Below are 25,806 nucleotides of genomic sequence, written 5' to 3'. Positions count from 1 at the left end.
GGCAGTTTTCACACCATTGGAGTTGTTACAGCATCTAATTTTAGAGCTACAATGAAACTGTCTGGATTACCCGGAGGGGACACTATTTCAGTGCATTAATGAGGTTATACACAAAGAGAGTTTATTACGATAAGAGATAGATGTTCATTAGATCAGTAATGTGATTACAGAATGTGCTGTAAAGGAAGCACCACTGGGAACCATAGGCAAGATGATTTTGCAAACATTAAACAAAATGTAAAAGCAAAACAACATTATTAAATCTGCTACCTTTATTATGCTTTTCTTATCAGTAAATATGCACAGTTTTAAATGAAAAAATAAAATATTATATTTTGGCTTAGGGCAAAATCATCGTCCTCCTACCTAAGGGAAAGTATTTTAAAAAACAATATATTTTCAGTACATTTTAATCTAGCCTAATGGCTGAGAAACTAAATCCTCATTCTGAAATTCTGTGCTTGTGACAAGATATTCATATTTCCTCTGGTGTGGTTTTGTTTGGGGTTTTTTTTGTGGTTTGTTTTGTTTGATTGTTTTTTGGTTTTTAGGGTAGCTCTGTAGAAGAGAATTCTTCAAATATAATTCGCAGATAACATTTCAAATACAATAACAGCAATACATTATACAATACAGGAAATAAACATATGTCTTTCCACTCTGACCACAGAACCGTCTGTATTCCTAAGAAATGTGAAATAAAATTCTACAGGGTTATCATTCTTCTGCAGTCATTTTCATTATTCATTGGCAAATACCTTCACGTGCTCTGAAACCGAAGTCAGGGCACAGCCTTAGAGCCAGTGCAACGTAGAGACAGAAGGGACCTAGAGGAGATCATCTCATTCATCCATGTGCACTGAGGCTTCATATTTGTCCTCGTCATGTTTGCACATGATTAACTGGTCTTTCAACAGTAATATACAGAGCACAGTAATCAACTGCAAATTTTACTAGTAATATTATAATGAAGAAGCCTAACACCAGAAGACAAGAAAAGTTCTCTCCCAGCAATCTGGTAGGCTGCAGAAAAGACTGGAAGATCTACATCTAGGATCTACAGAGAAATGAAACTCCTTTTCATAGGTACTGGCAAGGTTTCTGAAAGTTTCTGAAAATCCACACTGAAGTGATTTCAGTATAATGGTACGTCAAAAAGTAGAAGGTATTTTATATCTTCTATAATTGCTGCAAGTTTCAGTATAATAATCAAATGACATTTATGTTCAAGTGGAGAAACATTACACAAAAAAGCTAAGTGTAATTAACTTTTAAACACAAAGCTGCCAAGCAGAAGACTAAATGCTCAATTTATTTTCTTCTTATTGATCAATTAAAGGCAGACTGATTATAGGATTAAGTATTGAATTCTCCATATTTGCAGTGTTTTCTGCATGACAGAATTTGTAATTATTTCTTCTTTCACGTTCTTAAAAATTCTGAAGTTTCATTTACATGCTATCTAGGTTTCCTACACTTGCTTTGCTATGCCCTAAGTGAGAGTAAATCAGAAGGGAAGGGAATTACAGAAGAGAAAAATTGAGTCTAAGTTTTTGACATTTTCAAGAAAACTCACATTGATTTTTGTGGGATTATTAAGGGAGATAAACATGTAGAACTTGAGGAAAATAAATAGAGAAGTCAATGGGGCATGGAACAATCAACTACTTCAGTGTTAAACATATCAATGAGGGAAAGCAATTATTCCAAGTGACATAAGAAACTGTAAATATGGTAAGATAGGTAGAAATAGCAAACCAGAGAAAATAATTTTAACTCAATATCCTAAAGTGATGGTTAGTTCAGAATTTAAGACCTCCATTATCTCCAGAAAATAAAGTTCACAAAGAAATAAATGCCTCAAAACAGTAATAAAGGCTTATGTAGCCACACAGCTCAATGAATACAGAGAACTACTGTTGGTAGCTCCACAGAACTTAAGCTTAGGTAGGCCTGAGTCTTTTTGAGGGGTAGGGAGCATATACATCTTGAGAGACCTTGAGAGAAACTTCACAAAGAATCTCGTCCTATTTAAAGAGATTAGAGCATAAAACATTTTAAACAAGTGGATCCAAAATGTTAAAATTATTATTCCATTGATCAAACTCTTCCAAACTTAACAGGAAATGTTTAATACAGCAATGGGTAAAGGACATAAAATGTAACAAACTTAGCTGAAATAACTTTTGTATATCCAATCAAGCACATGTATGTCAAGAACACCACATAGACACAACAGAAAATCCCTCACTTTTTACAAAATCTTTAACAAATTCAAAACCAAAAACAAACAAAAAAAGCAGCAGCACCATCGGTCTTTACTCTTTACCCGTATGTTAAAATCAGCGGATTTTAAATAAGCATTTTAAACATACCAGAATCTGTAGAAATACAGAACAAAGCAAAACCTAGTGGTAATTTGTAGCCATGCTTCTGAAATACAAGGGCAAATCAGAATCTAATCAGTACATGCTAACTATACAATTATCCTATCCTTTAATTAAAAACTTATAAAAGACTTCCAGGTGGTATAGGCTGAGTACAGCTTAGCCTCTAATTTTCTGTTCTTTAGAGAGTTAATGGAATTTAAATTTATGACTAGTTTCACTTTAAAGGAACATTTGCATCTCTTCATGTCTTACTATTTATCATATATAGTGATTTAAAAGAAATTAACAGAAAATAAATTAACAGAATTCATAAAGATGAAATATTATATAGTTGAAATTCAGTTACTTTGTCTTAGGTCATTCAGTGAACATTTCCAAAAAGCTTTTGTCAATAGCTGGTTAAAAATCCATCAAAGGAGAACTTAGCAACAAGTATAATGCCAAAAATTAATAAAAAAGGAATCACACTCTTCACCAAAATAGAAGGTGACAGCCAGTGCTAAAGATAATAAAAGAGTCACAGGTATTCATATCATAATACATCTGAAAACCTGTATTTAAATGAAAACAAAATAAAAATTTGAGGTTGGAAGAGAACTGAATCTGAAATGCCTCTAAGTGAAATAACCTGGAACGGATAGTGTGATACGCCACAGAGAAATTCTCACATACCATTTTAATGGCTTTATGTTGAATAAAAGGCTGAGGCAGCCTCTAAAAACCCTGTCCGGCTCAAGAAGCATTCCTCTACTACAAGTTATTACACACAGAGCCAAGACAAATCTCTGGCACAGTATGATGGAGGTTGAGCTGATGGGATGCGTCAGGGCCACAATATAGCACTCTGTGAAGATTTCAATGCAGCACTGTGACATCTAGTAAACCCTGGAAAAGACTGACTTTAAACAGACAGACTTCAAAGATGTTTACAGATCACCAGGGACCATTCCCACTTGTAAATCCCCCAGGATCATGTTAAAATAAAACTAAACCCTTGAGAAAAACTCAGAAGGCTCAAAAACAAGAAAATAATATTAAAAGTCATCACTCACTGCAAACTAATTTTAAGTACACTGACTTTTCTAATGGTAGCAGTACTTGTTTCAAATTTTGAATACTGTCCTTTCCCTACGCAGTGATCACTAGATCTAAAGGGCTAAAATTTGGCTATACGTATGTATCCCAACTGAGAATCTGCAGCCTGTCCCTTGTCCTACTTCTACGCTTGGGACAGACTTAGTCTGATGTCACTTGTAACCTGCAAGTCACTACGACCTATAATTTCTTAAAAACTGTTAGTCCTTCCTTTGTACTAGGTGGGAGCTTATAAACAATGAAAAACTAGTAAACAGAGTTCTAAGATGTTGAATTCAGTTGAATAATTCCAACTTCAGCAACATTCCAAAAGGCTTACAAACAAGCAAATTCTCACCAGTTGAATAAGCAGGCTAATTAGGTCCGTCAGGGGTTTATTGATAAGCAGAAGGTCTTCAGCAGCCTGCGTGTCCCCTCCTGTGCCAGATTTCTGTGCCTTAATAAGATGAGAAAAAATGAAAAGCAGCCTTGGTGACTGTTCCGTTATGAGAAGCAAATTAGGTCCATTAGGTGGTCGAAGTTTGAACGGAAGTTTGAAGGAGACTTGTACGCTCTTTTCTAGTTAAGTATTCCTGGGCTCCCAATGAGCAGTTACGCTCCCTGTGTCTGTAACAATAAGCACAAAGCAAAAGGGACTCCTGCTGTCATGCCCACTCTGCACAGGCTGAATATACTGACCTACGTGACATTTCTTCAGCAAAATGCTATAAACTGTGTAGGCAAAAGATACCTCTAAAGCCATAAATGTTTTATGTATTTGTTTTCTCTTTCAACGACATGCCTATTTTAACAGTAAAGTTCAACTATTTTTTTTTCCTTTATCAGGAACAATTTTAAGTTCAACTCAAAACAAGAAAATCAAGGTGACTGAAAAGTTAGGATTCTCAGCAATAATGTCCAATTTTGCCCATCTGACTCATTTTGTATCCTGAAATATTCATAATATATTATAAGAATTTATTTTTTAGATAGGAAAAATAAAATCCTTAAGTGACCAAAGTCAGTGATATGATCTGTTACTACTTGTAATTCTGACCATTGTCATCCCCCCTCATCAAAACACACTGCCATCCTAGGCAGTGCTATTTATGACCCATCCCTGCCCCAGGACACCAGAAAGGTCTGCTTGCAAGATTTTTCGTTTAACTTCATTATCTTGCAGCAGTTTTGGACCATGACCCTATACAGTCTAGCTGCTAGAGGAAAATGTAAACATTTTGTCAAGAACACATTTAAAAATCATTTTGCATTGTGTTTCATTTAAAGCTCAATCCTAAAACCATCATCCAAGTGTAACACTTGAGGATTTTTCATTTGGTTAGGTGAACGCAGGAGCAAGTCCCCTGAGACAAGAGACACTACTGCTGAAGCTCCGCTGTTGATACTGATGAGTTGAAAGGGTAATGCCTTTCTTCTGGAAAGAATTTTGAAATAAAAGAGGTCTGAAGAGCTGTTTCTCCAGGTAATAAGACACATTGGTACGTCCCTCACTGAGACTCACCACAATGACCTGGAATGCTGAAGTCCAAGAAGGGCAAAAAGACATAGTACAGAGAAGACAAAAAAAATGGAGTGTTTATATTAATCAAGAAAGGGAAGTAAGCCACCTTCACTTCAGCAAAATTTACAACAGCTTTTTCTGGTTAGTGCTTGGATGAGAAGAAAGACTTTCTCCATCAGGGATGTTTGACTACTTTCCTTCACTGTTATATATTTAGTGTCTTTGGAAAGAGAATGAACAATATCACTAAAGGAATTATACTTTACATATATATAAAGGATACACACTATACCACGCTTAAACCTACATTAAGTCACTAACTAGAGTCTACTTCTCAAATCAAGATTGCAAATTACTTTCAGCTACTGTGGATCAGCTGTGGAACATGATATGATGAAACTGCTCCAAAAGAGATATGCAAATTAATCTGAACTTTTGTACCATTTCCATTAAAACACAAGTACTTGGACCACAGAGAGCAAACTCTTGAATGAAGCTGGATACAGTTATCAGCACCATTCAGCATAAAGTACTGAAATGCAAATGAAAAGTGGTGTCATGTTTTGCCTATGCAGCTGGATAAAGTTATCACTTTACATATAAAAAGCTTAAATAAAAAGGATTCAAGTGGAGGTAGTACCATCTGTAAAAGTCAACTTAAGCCTCAAAAGTGGATAATCTGAGAAAATTTGATTCTCTAGTTCAAGTTCTGTTTTAGAAGGTATCTTATTTAGAAGACACCTGTAAAAACGATCCAAGAATATTTGTTATCACTACAGTGATGCATTTAATGCCACATGGATAGTGGAATATTATGTAGATGCACGGTAAATGGCAGTCACCAACTAATGGCTATCATTCAATAGGGCATGTGTACTGAGGCAGCTGTAGAACCCACAGGGGCCCTGTGATGAGTATTGTCAAGACAAGTATGCCGAAGCAAGTAACACCGCTGTAAAATTACTTCTATAGGGGTAGAGGGCAGAGCTATGCTTCAAAACTCGATTTTCCAGCTGCCTCTTTTTACCCATTAGCCTTCCAGGGCAAAGCAGATTACTTTGACTAGAAATGGACAAAACTGGAGCTGGAGTTTTAGTGCATCAATCAACTGATGTATTAATGAAAAGCCAGAATAGAATTTAGCTTTGAATGTATAGATTTAATTTTTTATCTAAATAAAAATCATCAGTTCCACTAATATTACCAATCCATGTGCAAGATCCTCTCTCCTCATATGTGTCCTCCAGTATAATTGGCCTCACCACTGTTGCATGGAGTACAGAATTTAGCTCTCTGTGATTACATGGAGTGCTGCCAACAATATGACAATCAGCAATTAGCCTACAAAATTTGAAATGCATTACAGAACCTGCTATTAGAAGACTTTAGAAGCTATTGTACCATCAGTTCTAAATTAGGTTTCTTCCAAAAATTAAAAAAAAAAAAACAACACCTCTTAGTGAAATATCTGGTTGATAACACAACTGATTATGTAAACCTGTGTAGAAAAAAACAAAGGCTCAATTTTCAACACCCACTTCATACATTAAACCTTCTTAAAACAAACAAACAACCAAAAAACCAACCAAAAAAACCCCACAGAAGAGGACATTTTCAGAATAAAGAAGCCATGTCCTGAAATTCAATACAACCTGGCTGCAATCTTTTGAATCTCTGTCCTCCAGATATATTGGACCTAACAGGCTTCTCTGTTTTTCAGCAGATAATCCCAAGAACACCAAAAACCTAACACGAAGAGTAAGTGTTGTTTGCAGACTAAATACAGAAGTTACTTCCAGCTGACTAACTTAGAAATTTGGCAGATCATTTAAAAACAAAGCAAATATTGCTAGCTTAACATCATGTCTAAAAAAAGATGAATGCTTTTTCCTGTTTTGTTTTTAAGAGCGTTATGTGCAATTTCTTTGCATAGTATCTTTTTGTGCTCCATTTTTAAGGAGGAGGAAGTCTTCACTGGAGGAGGAAGTCCTACCAATGCCATGATTTGCAGTGGTTCAAACAGAAACTTGGAAGACAAATTGATCAGCATAAGGGAGGAAATACTTTTGTCAGCACACATGCAGAGTTTACATATGCTTTTCAAGCACAGTAATCGTGTGATTTATAATAAAAAAGATACTATTTTTTATGGAGTAATCTTTTTCTTTTAAAATGAACAGAAGAAAAATGCTTTGAACTATCATTGAGCAAATATTGAATTAAGCTATTTATGGAGTACAGAAACAAGAGTGTCAGCTAGGATCTTGTGTTTCCAGCATATAGTGAGGCTAGTATGGATAGTCTAGCCGAGTAACTACATGAAACAGTGATATGCAGTTGAAAATACATGCTCTTCTCTTTCCACCAAACTAAAAATTCAATAAAATCAGAATAGTAGGAATTTCATTATTAGGATAACAGGAAGTTATCTAAAAAATTGTTTAAGATGGTGGTGACCCCAGGAAATAAATTCCATACCTGTAATGTCTGGCGCACAATGTTTGCTGTATACGTCAGCATGCAGTGCAAAATATCGAGCAAGGACAGAAGCAGTGCATTTGCTGTCTTGATGCTGCTTTTATCATCTGCCTCCAAGTACAGAGCCACAGTTTCTATTAGGAGATTACAGATGTGATGAGCCAGTCCTACATTGAAAGTGAGACCAAAAAAAAGAATAGACTATCAGGAAAAGAACAATGTGGAAGGTAGCCCAGTTAAAACTAATATATTAGCATAAAACCAAATTTCACATACATTATGAATATTTATTAAATTTCCTCTTTTTCTTCAATATTATAATTACCTCCTCTTCTGTTTGGAGCAGCTCATAAAGAGAGCTAAACTGATACAATCAAATTTGCTAGCTACATGGAAAATTATGTAACATTCACTAAATAAAAACATACTTTGAATCCTAAACTTTCCTGTAGCATGCTGGTACACAAGTCTCCTTCACAACGCTTCTGGTCACAAGAATTAAGCAATTTCTCCAGGCTGTTACAAAATGACACATCAAGGTTGGAGCCTAAAGTTTTCTTTCTTAACTGGTCTGCCAATTACAACCTTCCCCGTATGCTTTAATTGTAGAATTGAACAGTGTTATGCTTAACATAAAATATATTCATAAGAGCATTATAAATGAAATACTGAATACTATACCATAAATGCTATTAAGATTTGTTTGACTGGTGGTAGTAAAAAGTTTCCTGAAAATACCTTCTTGTCTTGAAACTTTTTTTCAGCTGCTTTAGAATTTAATAACATCAGCTCCTGTAGCTTGCTTAACCCACAAATCAATTCACATATAAGAAAAAATATAATCCATTTCAAGGCAACACCAATTCAATTCAGAATCTTTCTTACTTTCAAATACAAAGTGACTGAGTTCATTATATTTGATCTTAATCTTTTTCTTTCAGAATTTCATAAGGAATGAAAGATACTTTCTTCCTCACCAAGAACATAATTATGTTTGTAAACTATCATCTTTTAAACTGGCAATTAGTCATACTGTGACTTGGGTGTACATACGTAGTAACATTGTAGTATATTAGTATATTAGCTTCTAGTCCCCATGACTGTCAAAAATGACAAGTATTTCACTGATTTTACTGAAGTAAGAAGATTCCTTTTATAAGTTCTCCTTTAAAAAGTAATTGTATATGTTTTCACAAACATCAGTACAAGATTAAAGTGAGACATTGTAGAATTCAATATGTAATTACACCATTCAGCTTTTGAGAGTAGTCAAATCTGTGGGGTGTTGAACCATTTTTGCTTTGAAACCCGCCCCATCAATTAACTAAACTTCCATGAAATATTTTCCTCCCCTATTCATCATCCTTCATACTTTCCTCAGGAAATTAAATACAAAAACATTCATTTAGAATACAGTTATGGGTCAGGATTATTAAGACTTGCACCCTTCTTATATCTCACATCTTTTTGTGTTTTCTATGATTACCAGCATTATTCTTCCACAAAAGTTTGACTGATGGACTACAGCTCAGGCTAAGCTTTGAATTTCCTGGGTTTTTGTCTGCATAAACCAAACTCTCAAAATTATATCAGTCTAATCTCACACATTTAATTTCCTCCTCCTTTTTTAAAGTACAGTTTCTGCTGCAGTTCTGAACATTTCATATAAAAATGAGATAGCATGCAGAGACATATTTAAGTGATGTCACCGATACCCACCAAGAAGAAAAAACCCAGACATAATTGTATGTCTGCCCGATACAAAACTTGTGGTTATTCAATGCCTTTTTTCACCAGGCTAAATTAGAATAAACCTAAGAAAACAGTACAGTAAGAGTTGGCCCCTATCAAAGCGAGGTCTGTAAAATTGCCTGCAGGGGTATATCCAAGTACACTCTGTTTTTCCCTGTATATGACTACAAAACCCACAGCCACATCAAAATGAATGAGTCACCCCTATTATTTCTAGATGGCTTACATATAACCCTTAAAACAGTAACTTGGAGATTAACACTGAGAAGGCCACCTTCAAATGAAGGCATTGTATGGGTCATCATCAAGAATTTTTTAGGCAGTAGTCCTCTCTGCATTTATAGCACTAAGTAGGGAATGACTAGTAGTGAACGAAACAATAGGATCCACGACTCTGATCTGCAATCCTTTCCCTTTCAAATTTGAAGAGAACGACTTGTTTATTCCCTTGACTGTACCAGCCTGAGTCTCACAACTGCCTCACTCCTGGTGTTCGGTGAATGGGGAGGTGAACCGAACGCTCAACCTTCTTCTCACCCATCGAGACATGACTAATATAATCACCTAGATTTTATTCTCTTGAAGTATTTACATTCTGAGGGTATGTGTATTAGCAACCTTGCCTCCGAACACCTGAAATACACCAGAACATTCACATTTACTTAGTTAATGAAAACATCAGAATTAGTGGATTGTATATAGGTAGATACATGCTCACACAGAGTTATATGTACAAAGATATGCATGTTAAATTTGGAAATTTTTGGAAAAAAAATTTTTCCTGGACTTAAAATACCTTTGGAAAATTTAACACATCAAAACTTTATTACAAAGACATCTAAAATAAAACACTGGTGCAAAATGTTCCCTAACACACTGCATGATTCATACAGAAACCTGATAAACACTCGGTTCCACAGATAAAAAAGTAAAACAGACTGACCTCTTGCCAAGTAAATAAAGTTCCAGACATGATCTTTAAAATACCTTATTATGACACAACAAAATGAAAATTGGAGGCCACAATTGTAGACATGTAAATATACTCCTTGCTTACACCACAAGACAAAATACACATTCTTTGCCCTTGGAAGAGAAAGTTGGTAAGCTGGTATAATTTACAGTGACCATGACAAAATTCAATAGAAATTTAATGGCCTTGGCCATTGGCACTGTAACCAATTTACTCAAAAGGTAGCTATAAAGTTCAAAGACAACATGTCTCAGCATTCCAAAAATTGAATCCCACAACAGATAGTCTGAAAAAGAGGATGTCATTCTGAAAAAAGGAATCTGTATTCATAATTCAGTAAATCGTAATATAAAAATTGCATATGGATGTCTAAGTTTCAGAAGATACATTGAAGATTTTCTGCCAGATTTTACAAGTGATTCAAGAACCACATGCTTCTTAATTTCCAATAATGCCTAAAACAATATTTATCTTTAAAAACTTCAGACAATATATTTCTGAGACATACTTAACAGACGTAAGTTTCTTATGCAGTAATTCTCAGCTGTTCATTAGAAAGTAAAATAGGCTATGATTCAAAAGGTACAGCTTTTGAATGACATGCAGTCCTGAACTTTGGAAGTGGTGGATCTGAATCTGAATTCTGTATCATAGTGGAGAGCTAAACTTGATTAAATCAAGGAAGATTGTTCTACTAAGAAAAGCTACATATTTTTAAGTATTCTGGTACTTCCAAGTATGTTGGTAACAGTCCACTTTGTCAAGAGAAAAGTGTTAGTGACAGTTTACATGGGTTAATGTAATGCATCATAAATTCTTTCAGCTGGGCATTTCTTATTAAAAGAGTTAAGTAAAAACTTATTAATTAACTTACTATAGATTTTTTTGTTTACTAATTTGCAAATTTCAGCAATTAAAATATATGACATCATATCATTTACAGCTATAGTTACAGTTTAGATTTACTACAATACTTCATAGTGCACTAGTCATGCCTTATATTTATTTGTAAAAGGAGGTTCTTCAAAACACCAAGCCTCAGTGCAGTTCTCTGCTATTCAAATATTGCAGAAAAATAAGGCAAAACTTGGATTTTGTATTAGAATTATTGTGCTTATAAATTAACATAACTGGAATTAAACAACCAACCAACCTGTTCTAATTGCAGTCCAAGATTCATGATATGTATTAAAAGAACTGCATCCAAAATTCCTAGCCATGGTTTTATAGCATTTGACAAACCTAGTGTTCACAGCAGAGTATTTCTCCTGCCCAGAGACCCCTGCAATGAACTGAACACGTCGCTGATAGTGCTTTATGAATGTGGACTGTGATGACTATGTTTGTGTTTTACAAATCTTTTCAAAAGATAAAAGGAGTCTTTTGGCCCATGATACAGCTAATCGGACAGAATGTGCCATGATACCTTCTGGAATGAAAGCTGAGAGGAGATATTTTATTCTCACCTATTAGCAAGATGGATAAAGGAAAAGAAATCTTCGCTTCTGAATCATACAAAACATCAAAGGACAGCCTAGGAAGCAATCTTCTAGGCAATCCTTTCATGCCTACCAGCAATTAGAGCATTCAACAAACCTGTCTGCTTCCAGCTGAAGAAAATGTTAGAGCAGGTGCACTTCCTCCGAACAATGCCACCACACAGCCAAGCAGCCAGCAGCAAAACCCTCAGCCCGGCAAAAAGGTTTCTCTTTGTTCCTTTCTACATGTTGCTCTCTGGAGAGCTGTTTTTCCCATTTGTATCACACCTACACAACTGACTCCCCAGGGATATTACCGAATATATATTCACTAGACTTTTCTTCCTTCTTTTACTTACAGAGTGGACCTGCTTGGGGTTTTTGATTTTTTTTTTTTTTAAATGACTCAAAATAATAACACATTGGGAACTAGAAATTATACTGCCAGACTAACTAGAAAACATATTTCATAATCTTTTTAATGTTAATGATAAAACTTAAAAATATTGCTACGGAGAAACACAGGACTGTAGTCTGATAGATTCTTTTGCACAGGAATTAGCTTATCAGTGAGCATACATAGTGTCATAAAGATTCTTCATAAAACCTTATTTACCTACATAAACCTGGGATTTAATTTGCATTCTTTGCAGTACAGCCCTACTACTCAAGGTTTCCTCTTTTGAACAACTGAAAATAGGCAACATAAAGCAAATGGTACCTTTAGGGTAATGGCATTTTTAACAGAGGCTCATTGCTTTTATTGTTATTTTTGTTTATTACTTGTTTTTGTTTATCTTTTAGGAACTATTTGTGTTAGTATTATAATATTCTTGAGGGAAGAATAAACTAGAACAGAAAATTAGGTCACCACCGATTTCAAGATTTGGTGAGTTATGAATGTCAGATCCAGTGGAAAGAAAACGATAGGGCTGTTGAACATATCAATTGTCTGACTGCTGCCCTGAAAATTATTTTCTGTTCTGATCTTAAAAATGAATAGCATCTAAAGAAGAAAATTTTGCACATATTAGATAGTCTATTCCTAGTACTGGGACAGTGACTGAAGGTTTTGTGACTGAATAAAGAATCACTAGGTTTGAAGAACAAAAATCTCATTTGAATTTGTCACACTGCAGTGGGTCAAGGCTCTTCAGAGCTTCCCTTTGTGGGAAGAGTCTGTGGCTCAGCTTTTCCTACACGCATGGCAGGTGGGGGGCACTGACTGATGGCGCCAGCGCAGGCAGTCCTGCCCTCACACGCAGAAAAATGGATGTGGTAAGGATTATGACAACCAGGGAAGAAAAGCCAGTTACCACCTTTACTACAACTAGGTTGAAAGTAGACTAGGAAGTACTCTGTTATCTTGAGTGTGGATGCCTGAGAGGAATACAGACCTGATATTCGCAGTGGCAAGATTTGTGTCTGCTTTGCAGCAGTCAAAGCGTGACATAGCTCTGCTTCACTTTTTCAAGAGTAGCAACGTTTAAAGGTTATTGTTAGAAGGCAGTTTATAGGTGGCATCTTTCACTCGTGAGGAAAGAGCACAGAACTGATGACTCCCCAGGGAACCATGTCAAACTTCTCTCAGCCAAAGAGAATCCTGCCAACACAGAAATTTACTTCCTTCTAAAATTTAATCTATGGAACAAACATGTAGGTGATTAAGACCAATAGGTGTATAGAACAGCCAACTAAAAGATAGAAAACCAAGTGGATTCTCTCATTAAGAAAAAGTATCTGTGTAATAAAAGATAGTAAAAATGCAACTTGAACAATTTAGGAATAATAAAATCACGTATTATTGAATATGATTGACTGGTCAGTACAAAAATAGTAAAATATAACAAATTACACCAACTAGGCAAGACTGTGGTTGTTCTGTATGAAAAGATGTGGTTAGAATGACATACACAGAAGAGGAGTATTTCTGAAAGTATAATCACTGATCCTTTGGGAGCTCCTGATTTGCTTCTGCTTTTGAAAATGAAAAAAAAAAAGAAAAAGAAAAAAGAAAAAGAAAAAAGAAAAAAGGAGTTTCCCATCTTAGAATCTTATTAAGGTTTCTGTGACAAAATTTCAACTGAATTCAAGTTTTTGCATCAGATTGACTCAATCATACTATAATTAATTCAGAAAAGATATCCAAGCTGTTTGAAACTAAGTTCACAGCACACGTGGCTACACAGCATCCAACTTTTAAAGGCAGGGGATTTTGTTCTAGACAAGATTTACTGAGACAGTCCTCATTCCTAGGAGTATAACTCATTGAACATGAACACAAACTTGTTCAACAGGGATGGAATGAAGGATCAAAAGGTAACTTTCTTCCAAAAATAGTTATAAGAACATCCAAATGCTTTCTAGTTCTATCAGAAAAAAAAAAATCCAAAATTTATAGGAGTGAATACTACATGACTATGGACTGTAATGATGTTCAGGGGATCTGTTCACAGTGTTGATAAGACATTAATAGTGTCTCATTTCAGCACTCAGGTTTGATTTGTTTGGATACCATGTTGTTGGCACCACAATCTCTAGAAGAAGAAGCTATCTGCTTCTTATGTTCTATAAGCAGCTGAGAATAATTGGACATTTACTACAAAAGGATAAGTGAAAAACTTAACAGAAAGGTAGGATCCACTGAAGATGTACACACAAACTTTAAATGCTCATTATCAGGCAGCTTGTGGGACTGGACATAAAAGAAACATTTCTTTCTAAATTATTTATTCAAATTAAACTTTTGCTCTCCAGAGATGAAATTTAGTACCCAGCAGAGTCATAAGATTTGCTGCCAGTTCTGTCACTAATGCATATGTTATGTACATCACAAACAGGCTGCTTTTTTGTTAATCGGGGAGCATAAGGCCCTTGATGCATGTAAAATCAAGTGCTATCATCCCAAGAGGTAACTGACAATACAGTAGAGTACAATGCTAAGGCTGCCTGACAGACATTCATTTTGTAAACAGCTTTGTTGGTGACAAACAGTAGTTCTTCCCAGGTGTTTGCTAGTGATCAGTTGTTGGAGGTTATTACCCCTACAATTGTGTGTGAGTGTGCGTGCGTGAGACAGAGAGAGGATGCGAGTACTCCCTAGTCTCCCCTGACAAGCTGTGCTAGGCTGCTTTAAACTGTTCTAACGGGCAGCCTGCATTAACCCATCTGATTTTGCTTGAAGCAGATTCACCCACTCAAATGATCCTTCTAGCTGGAAGACCTGGTGGGGGATGGAGGTGGAGATAATACAGTGACTTCATGGTGTACACATTTCAAATATTTCTGTCCCCAATTGTGCATATATTAAACACCTAACTTGAATTCTTTTCATATGGATTTAAGCATTTTTGTTGATACAGTCTTTCAATATGTCAATTGTGCAGTACTTGCAAGCACAACCTTCCATCACAAAAAAAGAATTAAATAAACCAAGACTGTAATAAGATAAAATCACATTGTCTGGATTGACTATTATTGCTATTAAGTAAACTTTATAGTAGCTTTTCAGCTAGATATTTTTCCCCATATGTCAGAGATACATTAGAGATGGCAGTCCATTTTATAAAGCACAGTAATTCTATAGCATGCTATACTTCAAGTCAGATGCCGATACACCCTATTTCATCCCTTAACAAGGTGTCAACTAAAAAAAAATATCTTGGTTTTGTCAGACAGAAGTTAGATGATGCTTAGGAGATTTTCCAAACAGCAGGTTTTAATGATCTGCATGAGGAACAAGAGTATCTAAAAGGACACTTTACTCTTTGTGAGGCAACAGTCTTTAAAACCTCCTTTAAAACTAGCCTGAGATATTAGCAGTTGTTGCTTCACAGCTACATGGGAGAACTTCTGCTTGCATGTTGTGAATGAATACATAGTCTATCTTTTTTAGAAAAACTAAGGCTGCATGAAGTCCTCAAATTAATGGCAAAAACTAGATGAAACATTCTTCACTAGATTAAAATCTGTCATTTTTGTTAGATTAGGGATTCTTTGCATTCAGCAAGATTCAGAGTCAGTAAAGATTCAATAAAGACTTTTGACTTACTGCTCAGAAAGATTAAGCCTGCAACAATTACCACGTGATAAAATACAGGGGGAATTTATATCCTGGGCTTAATTTAGAACTAGAAATTCTTCTAAAGAGATCACTATTTTAATAATAGACTTCCTGTCACACAAGATTAAACCCTGTTTATCTACTTCAAATATCTTAACATGCTTCTGCTTTGGCATCAACTTTCCCTTCTACCAAAATCCTTGAGAGACCACATTCAAACTTTGAGAGTTGCCTTTTTTACAAAACCTGTATAGACCAGATATGAACAGCCTCAGAATGCAGATACAGCCCTAAACTGTTGTCACAAATTGACAGCATTCAACAGCTTTGAATGACATTACCAGCACTAATTGCTCTATCTAGGCCTTCAGGAGTCCCTGGACTGAGAGTGATAAGGACCAATGAACCTTGGCTTCAGAAAATTGTCAGAAGTTTTCAGTTTTAAATTGCAGAAATAAAACAAAGTTGACTACTGTTCTCACATATATTCAGCAAAGGGTAGAGTAAAAACTCTATACAGTTCCCTACTGAAAAGTCATGCTCTGTAAGAAAAGATATTAAATATTTATTACTACTTCTCTTGGTCTATTTACATCAGTCTTCCATAGGAGGAAAACTTACAGAGTACAAATACTTGAATTTTCAAGTGACAGTCTTTTACAATTGTTACAACTAGACCAAAGCACAAAAGCAAAGGCTAGAGTATCCACTAAGTGGAATTTGCTGCTGGTTATTACAACAAAACTGAATCTATACCACAGTTTCCTGTAACGTCCCGCATTATTCATCAATTAAGTTTACAACAGAAAAGAAAGCTGACAACTAGTAATTGCAGCTGTCCAGGGTGGCCTCGGTGTATTTACACTTACATGATCAAAGGGCTTAAACAGAGGTCAGGATGTTACATGATAGTAAATCTGGTTTTGCAGCTATGACCAGGTTAAATTCTGTAGCCTTAAACCTACTCTGCTAGGTCAACTGTTTTGCGAATAAGTGTTAGGATAACTTGGACCAGCAGACTCTCTTTCTAATTTGCTATCACCTGGCCATACCAATAATGCCACATCTGATTAAATCTCTCAAATCTAACCACAGACTTTTCACTTCAGATGTTATTAACCTTCTTAAGTGGCTTAGACATATATCTTGTTTTGTTTGCATGGATGCTTGTTCTACTTTGATATGATTTCCATCATTTTCAGCCTTACCACCAGGATCTTTGAGCTGGAACCCATTACACTGATCATGCTGTCACCTCAGGCTGTACCCAAAAGTGCCTTACCTAATACTCATCATTAGTACAACCTAGACCAACAGAGCCTTCATCTTCTGTCAGCACAGCTACCTGACCCCAACTATCTTGGCTTCAAACAACTGCACTGAGCTAAGTCGCACTGGTGAGGCTGCAAGGGCAACGAGGCTGGTGAGGGGTCTGGAGAACAAGTCTTATGAGGAGTGGCTGAGGGAACTGGGGTTGTTTAGCCTGGAGAAGAGGAGGCTGAGGGGAGACCTCATCGCTCTCTACAACTACCTGAAAGGAGGTTGTAGTGAGGGGGGTGTCGGTCTCTTCTCCCAAATAACAAGTGCTAGGACAAGAGGAAATGGCCTCAAGTTGCGCCAGGGGAGGTTTAGATTGGACATGAGGAAAACTTTCTTGACTGAAAGAGTGGTTAAACATTGGAACAGGCTGCCCAGGGAAGTGGTTGAATCACCATCCCTGGAAGTATTTAAAAGACGTGTAGATGCGGCACTTAGGGACATGGTTTAGTGGGCATGGTGGTGTTGGGTTGACGGCTGGACTCAGTGATCTTAGAGATCTCTTCCAACCTTAATGATTCTATGATTCTAAGTCAGCTGGTGCTACAGCTCAGCTTATTTAATCAAGAGGCAGTCCTAGCTCTGAAAGAACTGTAAGCCTCTGTGTTTAAATACTGTGTTCCATACCCTGTCTCCCCTATCTCAACAGGACCCACACAATAGGAGCATGGGTCTATTGACACTGGGTTATGGACAGTACATTTTCTGTGCAGGTACCTGTTGCTGGAAATAGTGGAGCCTGTGTATATGGTAACAGACTGGCTCAGACTCTTGGGGAAACTTCTGCATAAGCACTGGAAGGAGATCACATGGAATGGTTTGGTCAACTAGGCTATCTTGGCCCAAGCCACCCAGTTTTGAAACAAAACCAGTGAACTATACCACCCTCCCCAACAACAAGCTGAACTGGATCCTGCTGCAGATCTGATGCTTTAACTGAGAATCAGGATTCTGCTTTGCTCAAGGGCAACTAATTTCTTCAGAGGTTAAAAAGAAGTTAAGAACATTGATACAACTACAGTGAAAGAGATGGCCACCACAGAACAGAAGAGAGGGATTGAGAGAGCCAGGATTTTTTTGTTAAATCTGTGAAGACATGCAACAGAACAGCAAAAGAAACTTGGTACACAAGTCCTGTTTTAGTACCTGTACTGGTTTTGGCTGGGATAGAGTTAAATTTCTTCATAGTAGCTTGTATGGGGCTATGTTTTGGATTTGTGCTGAAAACAGTGTTGATAGCACACTGATGTTTTAATTACCGCTGAGCAGTGCTTACACAGCATCTTTTCTGCTTCTCAGACTGCCCCGCCAGTGAGTAGGTTGGAGATACACAAAAATTTTGGAGGGGGGACAGTTGGGACAGCTGACCCCAATTGGGCAAAGGGATATTCCATACCATATGACATCATGCTCAGCAATAAAACTGGAGGGGAGGTTGGCGGGGGGCGGGGCACTGCTCCCAGACTGGCTGGGCATTGATTGGTTGGTGATGAGCAATTGTTTTTATTTGCATCACTTGTCCCTCTTGGGTTTTATTTTCCTCTCTATTTGTTTGTTTGTTTTTTCCTCTTTTACTTACAATGTTTTTTAATTCTTATTATTATCTCTTCTTAATTATTAAACTGGTTTTATCTCAACCCACGAGTTTGTTTCTCACTTCTACCCTCCCAATTCTCCCCCCATCCCACCAGGGGGGGAGTAAGTGAGCGGTTGTGTTGTGCTTAGTTGCCAGCTGGGGTTAAACCACGACAGTACCTTTTCCTTTTTCTCTACTGTGTCTGCTCTGCTGAGCATAGGTGTTTATTAGGCATTAACGTACTACAGGGTCCCAGTAACTTTACCAACTGGCTCCAACACAGGGACCCTCCACCATTCTGTCCCAGGGTGTGTTTTATGTGTCGCTTCTTATGTGCCTTGGGCACTACCACTATGCACCTACATTTCTCCTCCAGCCTGCTTATGTCCAGACCACTGATTCTAGAAGGCAAATTCAGGCAAAGAAATTAAGTTCAATCTTTTTGTTTGATAAGATACACAATGGGGGTGGGGGGAAAGGGGGAGCTTGCAATGAAAGGCTCATGTTCCTTTGTTCCTCCTCCATGCTATCTCAAGTGAAGAGACAAACATTAAGGATGATAAAATTTAACAGTAGCTTGAAACAATGAAGTAATATCCCCAGCATTTTCTAAAATAATATGCTCTGCAACAGATTCAACACAGGTCACTGCTTCCGATCTAGGATTCAGGATTGCAATAGATATCCTACAGAATGGTGGCATCAGGGCATATTTGATAGGGCTTCCCTCTGTTTATGTGAACAAACACTTTTTCTGGTTCAGAGAGAAAGCTAGTATGTCGAACATCTTTACGGATGCCCAATGAGTTTCAGTACAGGAGTGCACACTTTTCCAGATGAAACCAACATGCAGTTGCTACCTGTAAATAGCTGAAATCTGCTCAAAGTTTTGGTTCTGCTCTATTTGAACTAGGCTTGTCCTTTGCCTTTGTTCAACATTTTTAGAAAGAGAGAACTGATGAGGCTTAATGAAGATTGTGCTTTAAGGGAGAGGGACTTTGGAAGTAGGCTACAAAAAGTGAAGTCTGGATCCAAAGTCTGAAGTAAAAGCAGCTCTGATGGGAAGACTGGAGGAATTAAGATCTGCAAAACAGGACTGTCAACAAATTATGCAAGAACTGGAGAGAAGCTGCAAGAAGTAGACACCAGAAGTGAGAGATGTATACAATTAAAGTTTTCAAGACGAGCAATTTCATGGCAAGAAGTCAAACATTTTGCACAACTTGGCCTGCCAGAATACTGCACAGAACTGGGATAGTGGGCTACAACTCAGCCTGGGAGACTGGCCATCACAGGCAGCACCAACGCTGGCGAGCTTGATGGAAGTAAATTAGGAAGTTATTGCCAGGAGTGGTCATTTACTGTCTTCTGGATATGTTACTGTCGCTGGTTACAAGCATGACCGTATGCACACCTGTCACGAACACAGGTTTTCTTGCAGGGGGCTAGGCAGAGCCTCCAGTCAGTTGTTGCACTCAGTCCAGACTGAGTATCTCTGTATTCAGGCTGACCCCGTAATGCACAGACTCAGTCTGAGTGACTGCCTGACCCATAGCGTGGGCAGGCAAAATCTTGTAAGCAATGCTGTTCTTTCCATATCTTCTGTTAAAACCCCTAAACCTGCCTTGATAATCTGTTCCTTTGGGTGTTGTATCTGCCTTTTCCTTACTTTGCTTATGACTTTTCTTCACAGTATAGACAAAATACTGCTGCTAAATTAGTCGTCTTGTGTTGCTGTTTGAACCACATGCTCTCTGAATTCAACAACATTCAATGTAATCTCTGAAGAAAATGCATAGTAAGTAACAGTTCTAGCGTGTTTTTCTTGTAAGATAAATAATGGCATAAACCCACACTTCACGTCATTCTGGGTTTGGTGGTGGGATCAAAATATACAATATCCGTCTGTGTTTGAAAAGGGGACAGCTAGTTTATTCAGCAAAAGTGTGTATTGGAAAGACTGTTGAGCCATCATGGATAATTTTACTGTTTTTTCAATCTTTATATAATACATATAGTAGCAGTAGTTTTGTTATCATCCAGGGAAAGAAGTCATATTTCATGGCTGTATCATTGGCTAAAAAGCTGTATGTCACAATCTGGGCATGTTAGCTAGGAAATACGATCTTTTAAAAGTGTGAATAAATCCATTAACAACACTTTACCGGATTTTTGCCAAGTCTCACAGGAATAGGGGTGAGAGGTTTTTGAGTAAGCAACCTGCAATATGATAAGCGAAGAAAGAATGGCCCTCAGGAAAGATAAGACAAGTTGAAACTAAATGGATGCAGGTGAAGAAGAAGTTTCCACCCTTTTTTTCCTTATCTTTTCAAAAGGTGGGTGGTAATGGGGGAAAAAAAATCTTCCCAGTTTTTACAATCTCCTAAAAGACAGAAGAGGGCTTTAAACTTTATAAAGATATCCTATTTCTTCCCCTATTCATCTTAAAAATTCAAAGGGAAGCAGATATCTTTTTCCCCAATCAAAAAGAAGGAACAGCTAGCTGACGCAGTATCTTCTAACAATGTGGAGACATCTATGGAAACCTTTAAATCTTATTTACGAAACAAAAAACCCCCAATGTTTATCAAGTTAGGACCTCTTTAAAAGAAAAGTCACATTGATTTGCTTAAAACTCAGATCTGAAATCCACCACATGTGCTTGAGCACAGGTCATTGCTGACACACTTGTCTCCATAAACCCTTCTTACGTAAATATAATCTTGGTCCAACTAGAAAAAAGCTTAAGCTAAAAAGAAACAAAATAATATTTTTTTAGAAAGGGTGGATAGACAAGTTTGTACCACATTTATGAAATGTATTTTTTAAAAAAATCAAATGGTATCATCAGGTGAGCATCTACATTTTTGTCAGAGCAGCTTAAATAACCACTGTCCCTCAGCTGGAGGTTTCAACTGCGCATCAATCAGGTTCCCCCAACAGCTGACTTGCAAAAACTGACTATGTGCAGATACACTGCTATAAAATGTAAATACTCATGGGTACGCAAATCTACAAGGCATTGACCAAATGCTGTAGGAAAAACCCACTAGTTAAGGAGTGGTAACTTTCCCAAATAACTTTAATGAGAACACAAACACTCACCTGAATATATACTGCCTTAAGGTGGTGGAAAATCCATGTGTAGACATGGATCTATGGCTTTAGACTTCAAAAGAAATTTACCTATAGAAATTAATACTTAAATACGAAATGCACATAAAAATATAACTTAGAGTGTTTGGGAAAAATAAGCTAAACTATATTGTAAGATTAGATTCTGAATAGCAGAAGAAAACATCAGACTATAAAGGCTACATATAAATGTTGTATTTTAGGTAAAATTTGAAAAATAAAAAAATATTTAGATGGAAAAACACAAACATCACAGGAAAAGTTTTAAGTAATATAGACTACTACTTCATATTTTTGTACAAATTGGGGCTTTCAAAAAGGGTTTAAAAATGTAAATAACTTCAGTTTCTCCATTATGTTATAATAACTTTTCTGCTTCAAAGAGAAAATTATTTTAAAGTTCATTTGTCCACAGACAGTTTAAACATTATTTTGTGAGATGAACACATTTTCCTGAAAATAACTTAGAAGAGGAAAATATCTGGCTGTCTGGGAGCTATGACATCTAAAACAAAACAAAAAACCCAAACCATTCTTTAAACCAGTGAAAAACCTCAGATTTCATTTATCTGTCCACTACATAGATCTGGTCCTGCCAAAACTGGTGCTTGTTTTTAGCAATTGACGAAATTAACTTCTTTCAGCAGGATCAAATAAGTACATCTGAAGACGACCATTACTTCTATGACAGAGTAATGATTGATGTAGTTTAATTTTGTGTATAGTACTTTGTACCTTTTCAACTTTACACTTACCTCAAATAGACAGTGATACATTGCTTTCGTACCGAGACTGTTCTAACAGCTAGAATAGAAAATATATGAAAGTTCTATAACCTATGGCATAGTAACTGTACTTAAACTGGGTCTCTTTTCAAATATATAGTTACATTTTTAATTCCATCCCTTAATATCATCTTTTAGCTTACTAATTACATCTGACAAGCTACACAAGGACATCATCATAATTAGATTTTAATTTATTATCTGTAACAACTTAAATAGTTTGTGTCATCAAAAGTTAACTTGTAGCTAGTATGATAGCTACACTTCTACCTAGTTATTAATTTTCTCTTAAACTGAACAAATCCACTAGTCCTAATACATGATTTGGGTTGCATTTCAGGGGAGTACTAGCATAATGTCTAACGATAATGCTTAAATTAGACTGCAGGAAGAGCAGTGCCTAGAATGAATGCAAAGACAACAATCTCTAGAGGAGAGGAAAAACTACCATTTTTATGGATAAGCGGGTGAAAAGGAGCATGAGGCTTTGCAGATTTCTTCCTTTTTCCTAGTCCTGAGTTTGTCATCAGGAAACCTTCAGATATCCACATCCTCAGATACAAAATCAATGCCTTACACTTTAACATAAAAATTTCATTTTTCAAATGAGTTTTCTGCTTCCAAACATTAACAGTCAGTGTAATTGCTCAGCCAAAACCTTAAGTCTTAGTTTTGTCTAGGAATTGGATAGGCATAAAAAATGTCTGTTATGGTTGGCATATTAGAAATATAAAGACAGTCTAAGGTTTGAAATTGCTATATTTATTGAACTAACTTCTCACCATTAAACTAAGCTGATCAGTTATATCATCAGATTTCTGCATAGGGCCTCTCAGACTAGAATATCATGGAATGACAAGATTTTGAACATTTTTTGTTATTACTCCTTCCTTTTCTATCAATTAGGTGTTATAAATGAGATATCTTAGGTAGTTTGATCAGGCAGCTATGCTGCAAGATGATCTGCTTGACTGGCCACAGGGATAGTATCAGGAAGCCTACTCCAGCCACAGAAAAGGCCAGTCCTCTTTTACAGTACAGCACTAGCAAGACAAGATGTAACAACCTGTTGCGCCTTTATTAATTTATTTTATCCTTTGAAGTCTTAGCAAGCGTGCTGTGACATTTTGCACCTTATGGGTACAGCTCTCAACAACAACAGGCTTGGTTCTACTTGAATGGCATAACTGCTTCTCACAGCAATTACCGTTTCTATTTTCATCCTTTTCAGATGGCTGTATTGTTGAATATCACAGGATGACACAGGTTATTTTTTCCTCAAAGACTTCACTACTACCATGCTATTTTGACATGATTCCCACTTATCTTTTATGATACCAGACTTGTAAGTTTACCCATGTGATGCTATACACTTCCACTTGAGTGACTGGCATTTTGGGTCAGAAAAACATGTCTTAATACTGTTAAAAAACATTCTGAACTTCATAACATCATAGAAGAGACTTCTTCAGGCTCAACCACCACGGACTTCTCATATAAGCTGTAACTCAAATGAATGTAGTAACACACAACTACTATCTTTAGATGTTCATAGAGGCATTTCTGTGCTCAAGAGCTGAACTAACTACTACAGTACTGGCAGGGAGCTGTGAAAGGCTTACATCCCACATGGCAGAGGCTGTAAGGTGTACACCTCCTAACTGAGGGACTTTCCCTGTCACATCCAAATGATACAGAAGCAACATATGCAACTACTCAGACAGGATGATACAAGTCTGTCTGCATTTATTTTCTGTATTTTAAAATAATTTCTTACTTTACATTTATTTAACTGAGAGCATTTTGTTTCTAAACAATGATTAAACACAGAAAAATTGGTTTTAGGTTCTTACTCATATTGATTTCCCTAACTTATTCTCCCTGCCAAACTTTCCATCCAGAATCACAATACGTTGCATATGAACTAAGCTTTACATTTGCTTAGGGTGATGTACAATAAGCAGGTATAAAGTACTGCCATGAAACAACACATTTTCTATCTTCAGTCACTGAACAAATATTCCTATATTGTATCCTGTAAGAGTTTTGCAGAAAACTCCTGCCTCCTAGGAATAAATAGGGGCTACTAAGGAATGAGCAAAGGGCTTCAGAAGCAGTCTGAATGTGTGTCTGATTTCTTCACAGACTAAGTCTGTGGTTTTTGGGTTGTTTTTTTTTTTTAAGGGCATATTAGTTTAAGTAATGTATTTTATAGGATTTTATAACTACTGCCTTTCCCTTGCAAGTAGACTTCTCCTGTATGACTAATCCATGGTCCTCTTCTTGATCACTGTCTTAGAGTTAGTTAGTTTCTCCCATCTTGGAAGAAAATCCTGCAACTTTGAAGCCAGCTACTCCAACAACTCACTTGTATTCCTAAAATCAAAGTTGCATGCAATGTCACACCAACGTCTTCGCAGTGTTGTACAGTAGTTCAGGCTACTGCTGCATAGGTGGGTGTGGCAGGGAGGAAGATCTGAGTTGCCAGGTTAGTGCAGTCTACTGCCTAATTTCATGAACACTGACGATTCAGCAGGTGAGAGAGAGCTGGCTAGGAAGCTAGAAGCTGTTCTTAAAAACTGTGCTATGGGCAGCATAATCAAATAACTTTTGGACATTGAAGCTGAAATACGATTATCTGTGAGGAAGTGAAAAGTAGAAGAATATCCTCCAAAGATTTATGTAAGTTAGAAACCTTTGGGGTCTATCTAGAAAACTCAGAATTCATTGTCATTTACCTATCATTATGTTAAAGATCTGTGTATGTAAAAGACCGATACTTTTTTTTTGTGTGTTAAGAAAAAGCTTAAAGTTGGATGTTGGTCTCATGAGTGCCACTTTTTGGATATGCAATGTTTAACAGACTTTAACAATACGACACACAAAGACATTTGAAATCTAATTAATCTCTTGACATTTGACTGAAAGTCAAAGCAGTGGACTACAAGATGAATAAGGATACCTCACCCATGAAGGTTGATCTTTCTTTCATGAGGTGCAAATGAGTTATGATGATCTGACCACAAAGTTTATTGCAGATCTCTTCTTTTTTAATAATTGTCCCTGCTTTAAGCACCTACCATGCTTTCTTAATATGATAGTGGATATAACAACTGCTGTAGCTGACATTCTACATTTCCACTAAAGGTCCTTCCTTACGAACTTCAGTTTTTACACAAACTGCTTGAAGTACCATGTACTAGTTTACCACTTGTGGAAGAAGGGGCAGGCAACCCAAGAAGAGTACAGGGATCTCGTTAGGT

At 36.7% G+C, this 25,806-nt stretch overlaps 1 protein-coding gene across 1 annotated transcript in view; it reads right to left on the bottom strand.

The window, feature by feature from the left end:
* ULK4 (unc-51 like kinase 4) overlaps window positions 1-25,806 on the bottom strand; it is a 261,157-nt gene that overhangs the window by 62,443 nt on the left and 172,908 nt on the right. Inside the window, exons 32-33 of the mRNA XM_009290482.2 lie at window positions 7,465-7,631; window positions 3,823-3,921 (exon numbers count right to left, since the gene is read on the bottom strand). Coding sequence (XP_009288757.2) covers window positions 3,823-3,921; window positions 7,465-7,631 — 266 coding nt within the window. The remainder of the gene's footprint in view (window positions 1-3,822; window positions 3,922-7,464; window positions 7,632-25,806) is intronic.

Source organism: Aptenodytes forsteri, unplaced genomic scaffold (genome assembly GCF_000699145.1).
Source record: "Aptenodytes forsteri isolate BGI_AS27 unplaced genomic scaffold, ASM69914v1 Scaffold426, whole genome shotgun sequence".
NCBI lineage: Eukaryota > Metazoa > Chordata > Aves > Sphenisciformes > Spheniscidae > Aptenodytes > Aptenodytes forsteri.
This window is presented reverse-complemented; position numbering and strand designations above follow the sequence as displayed.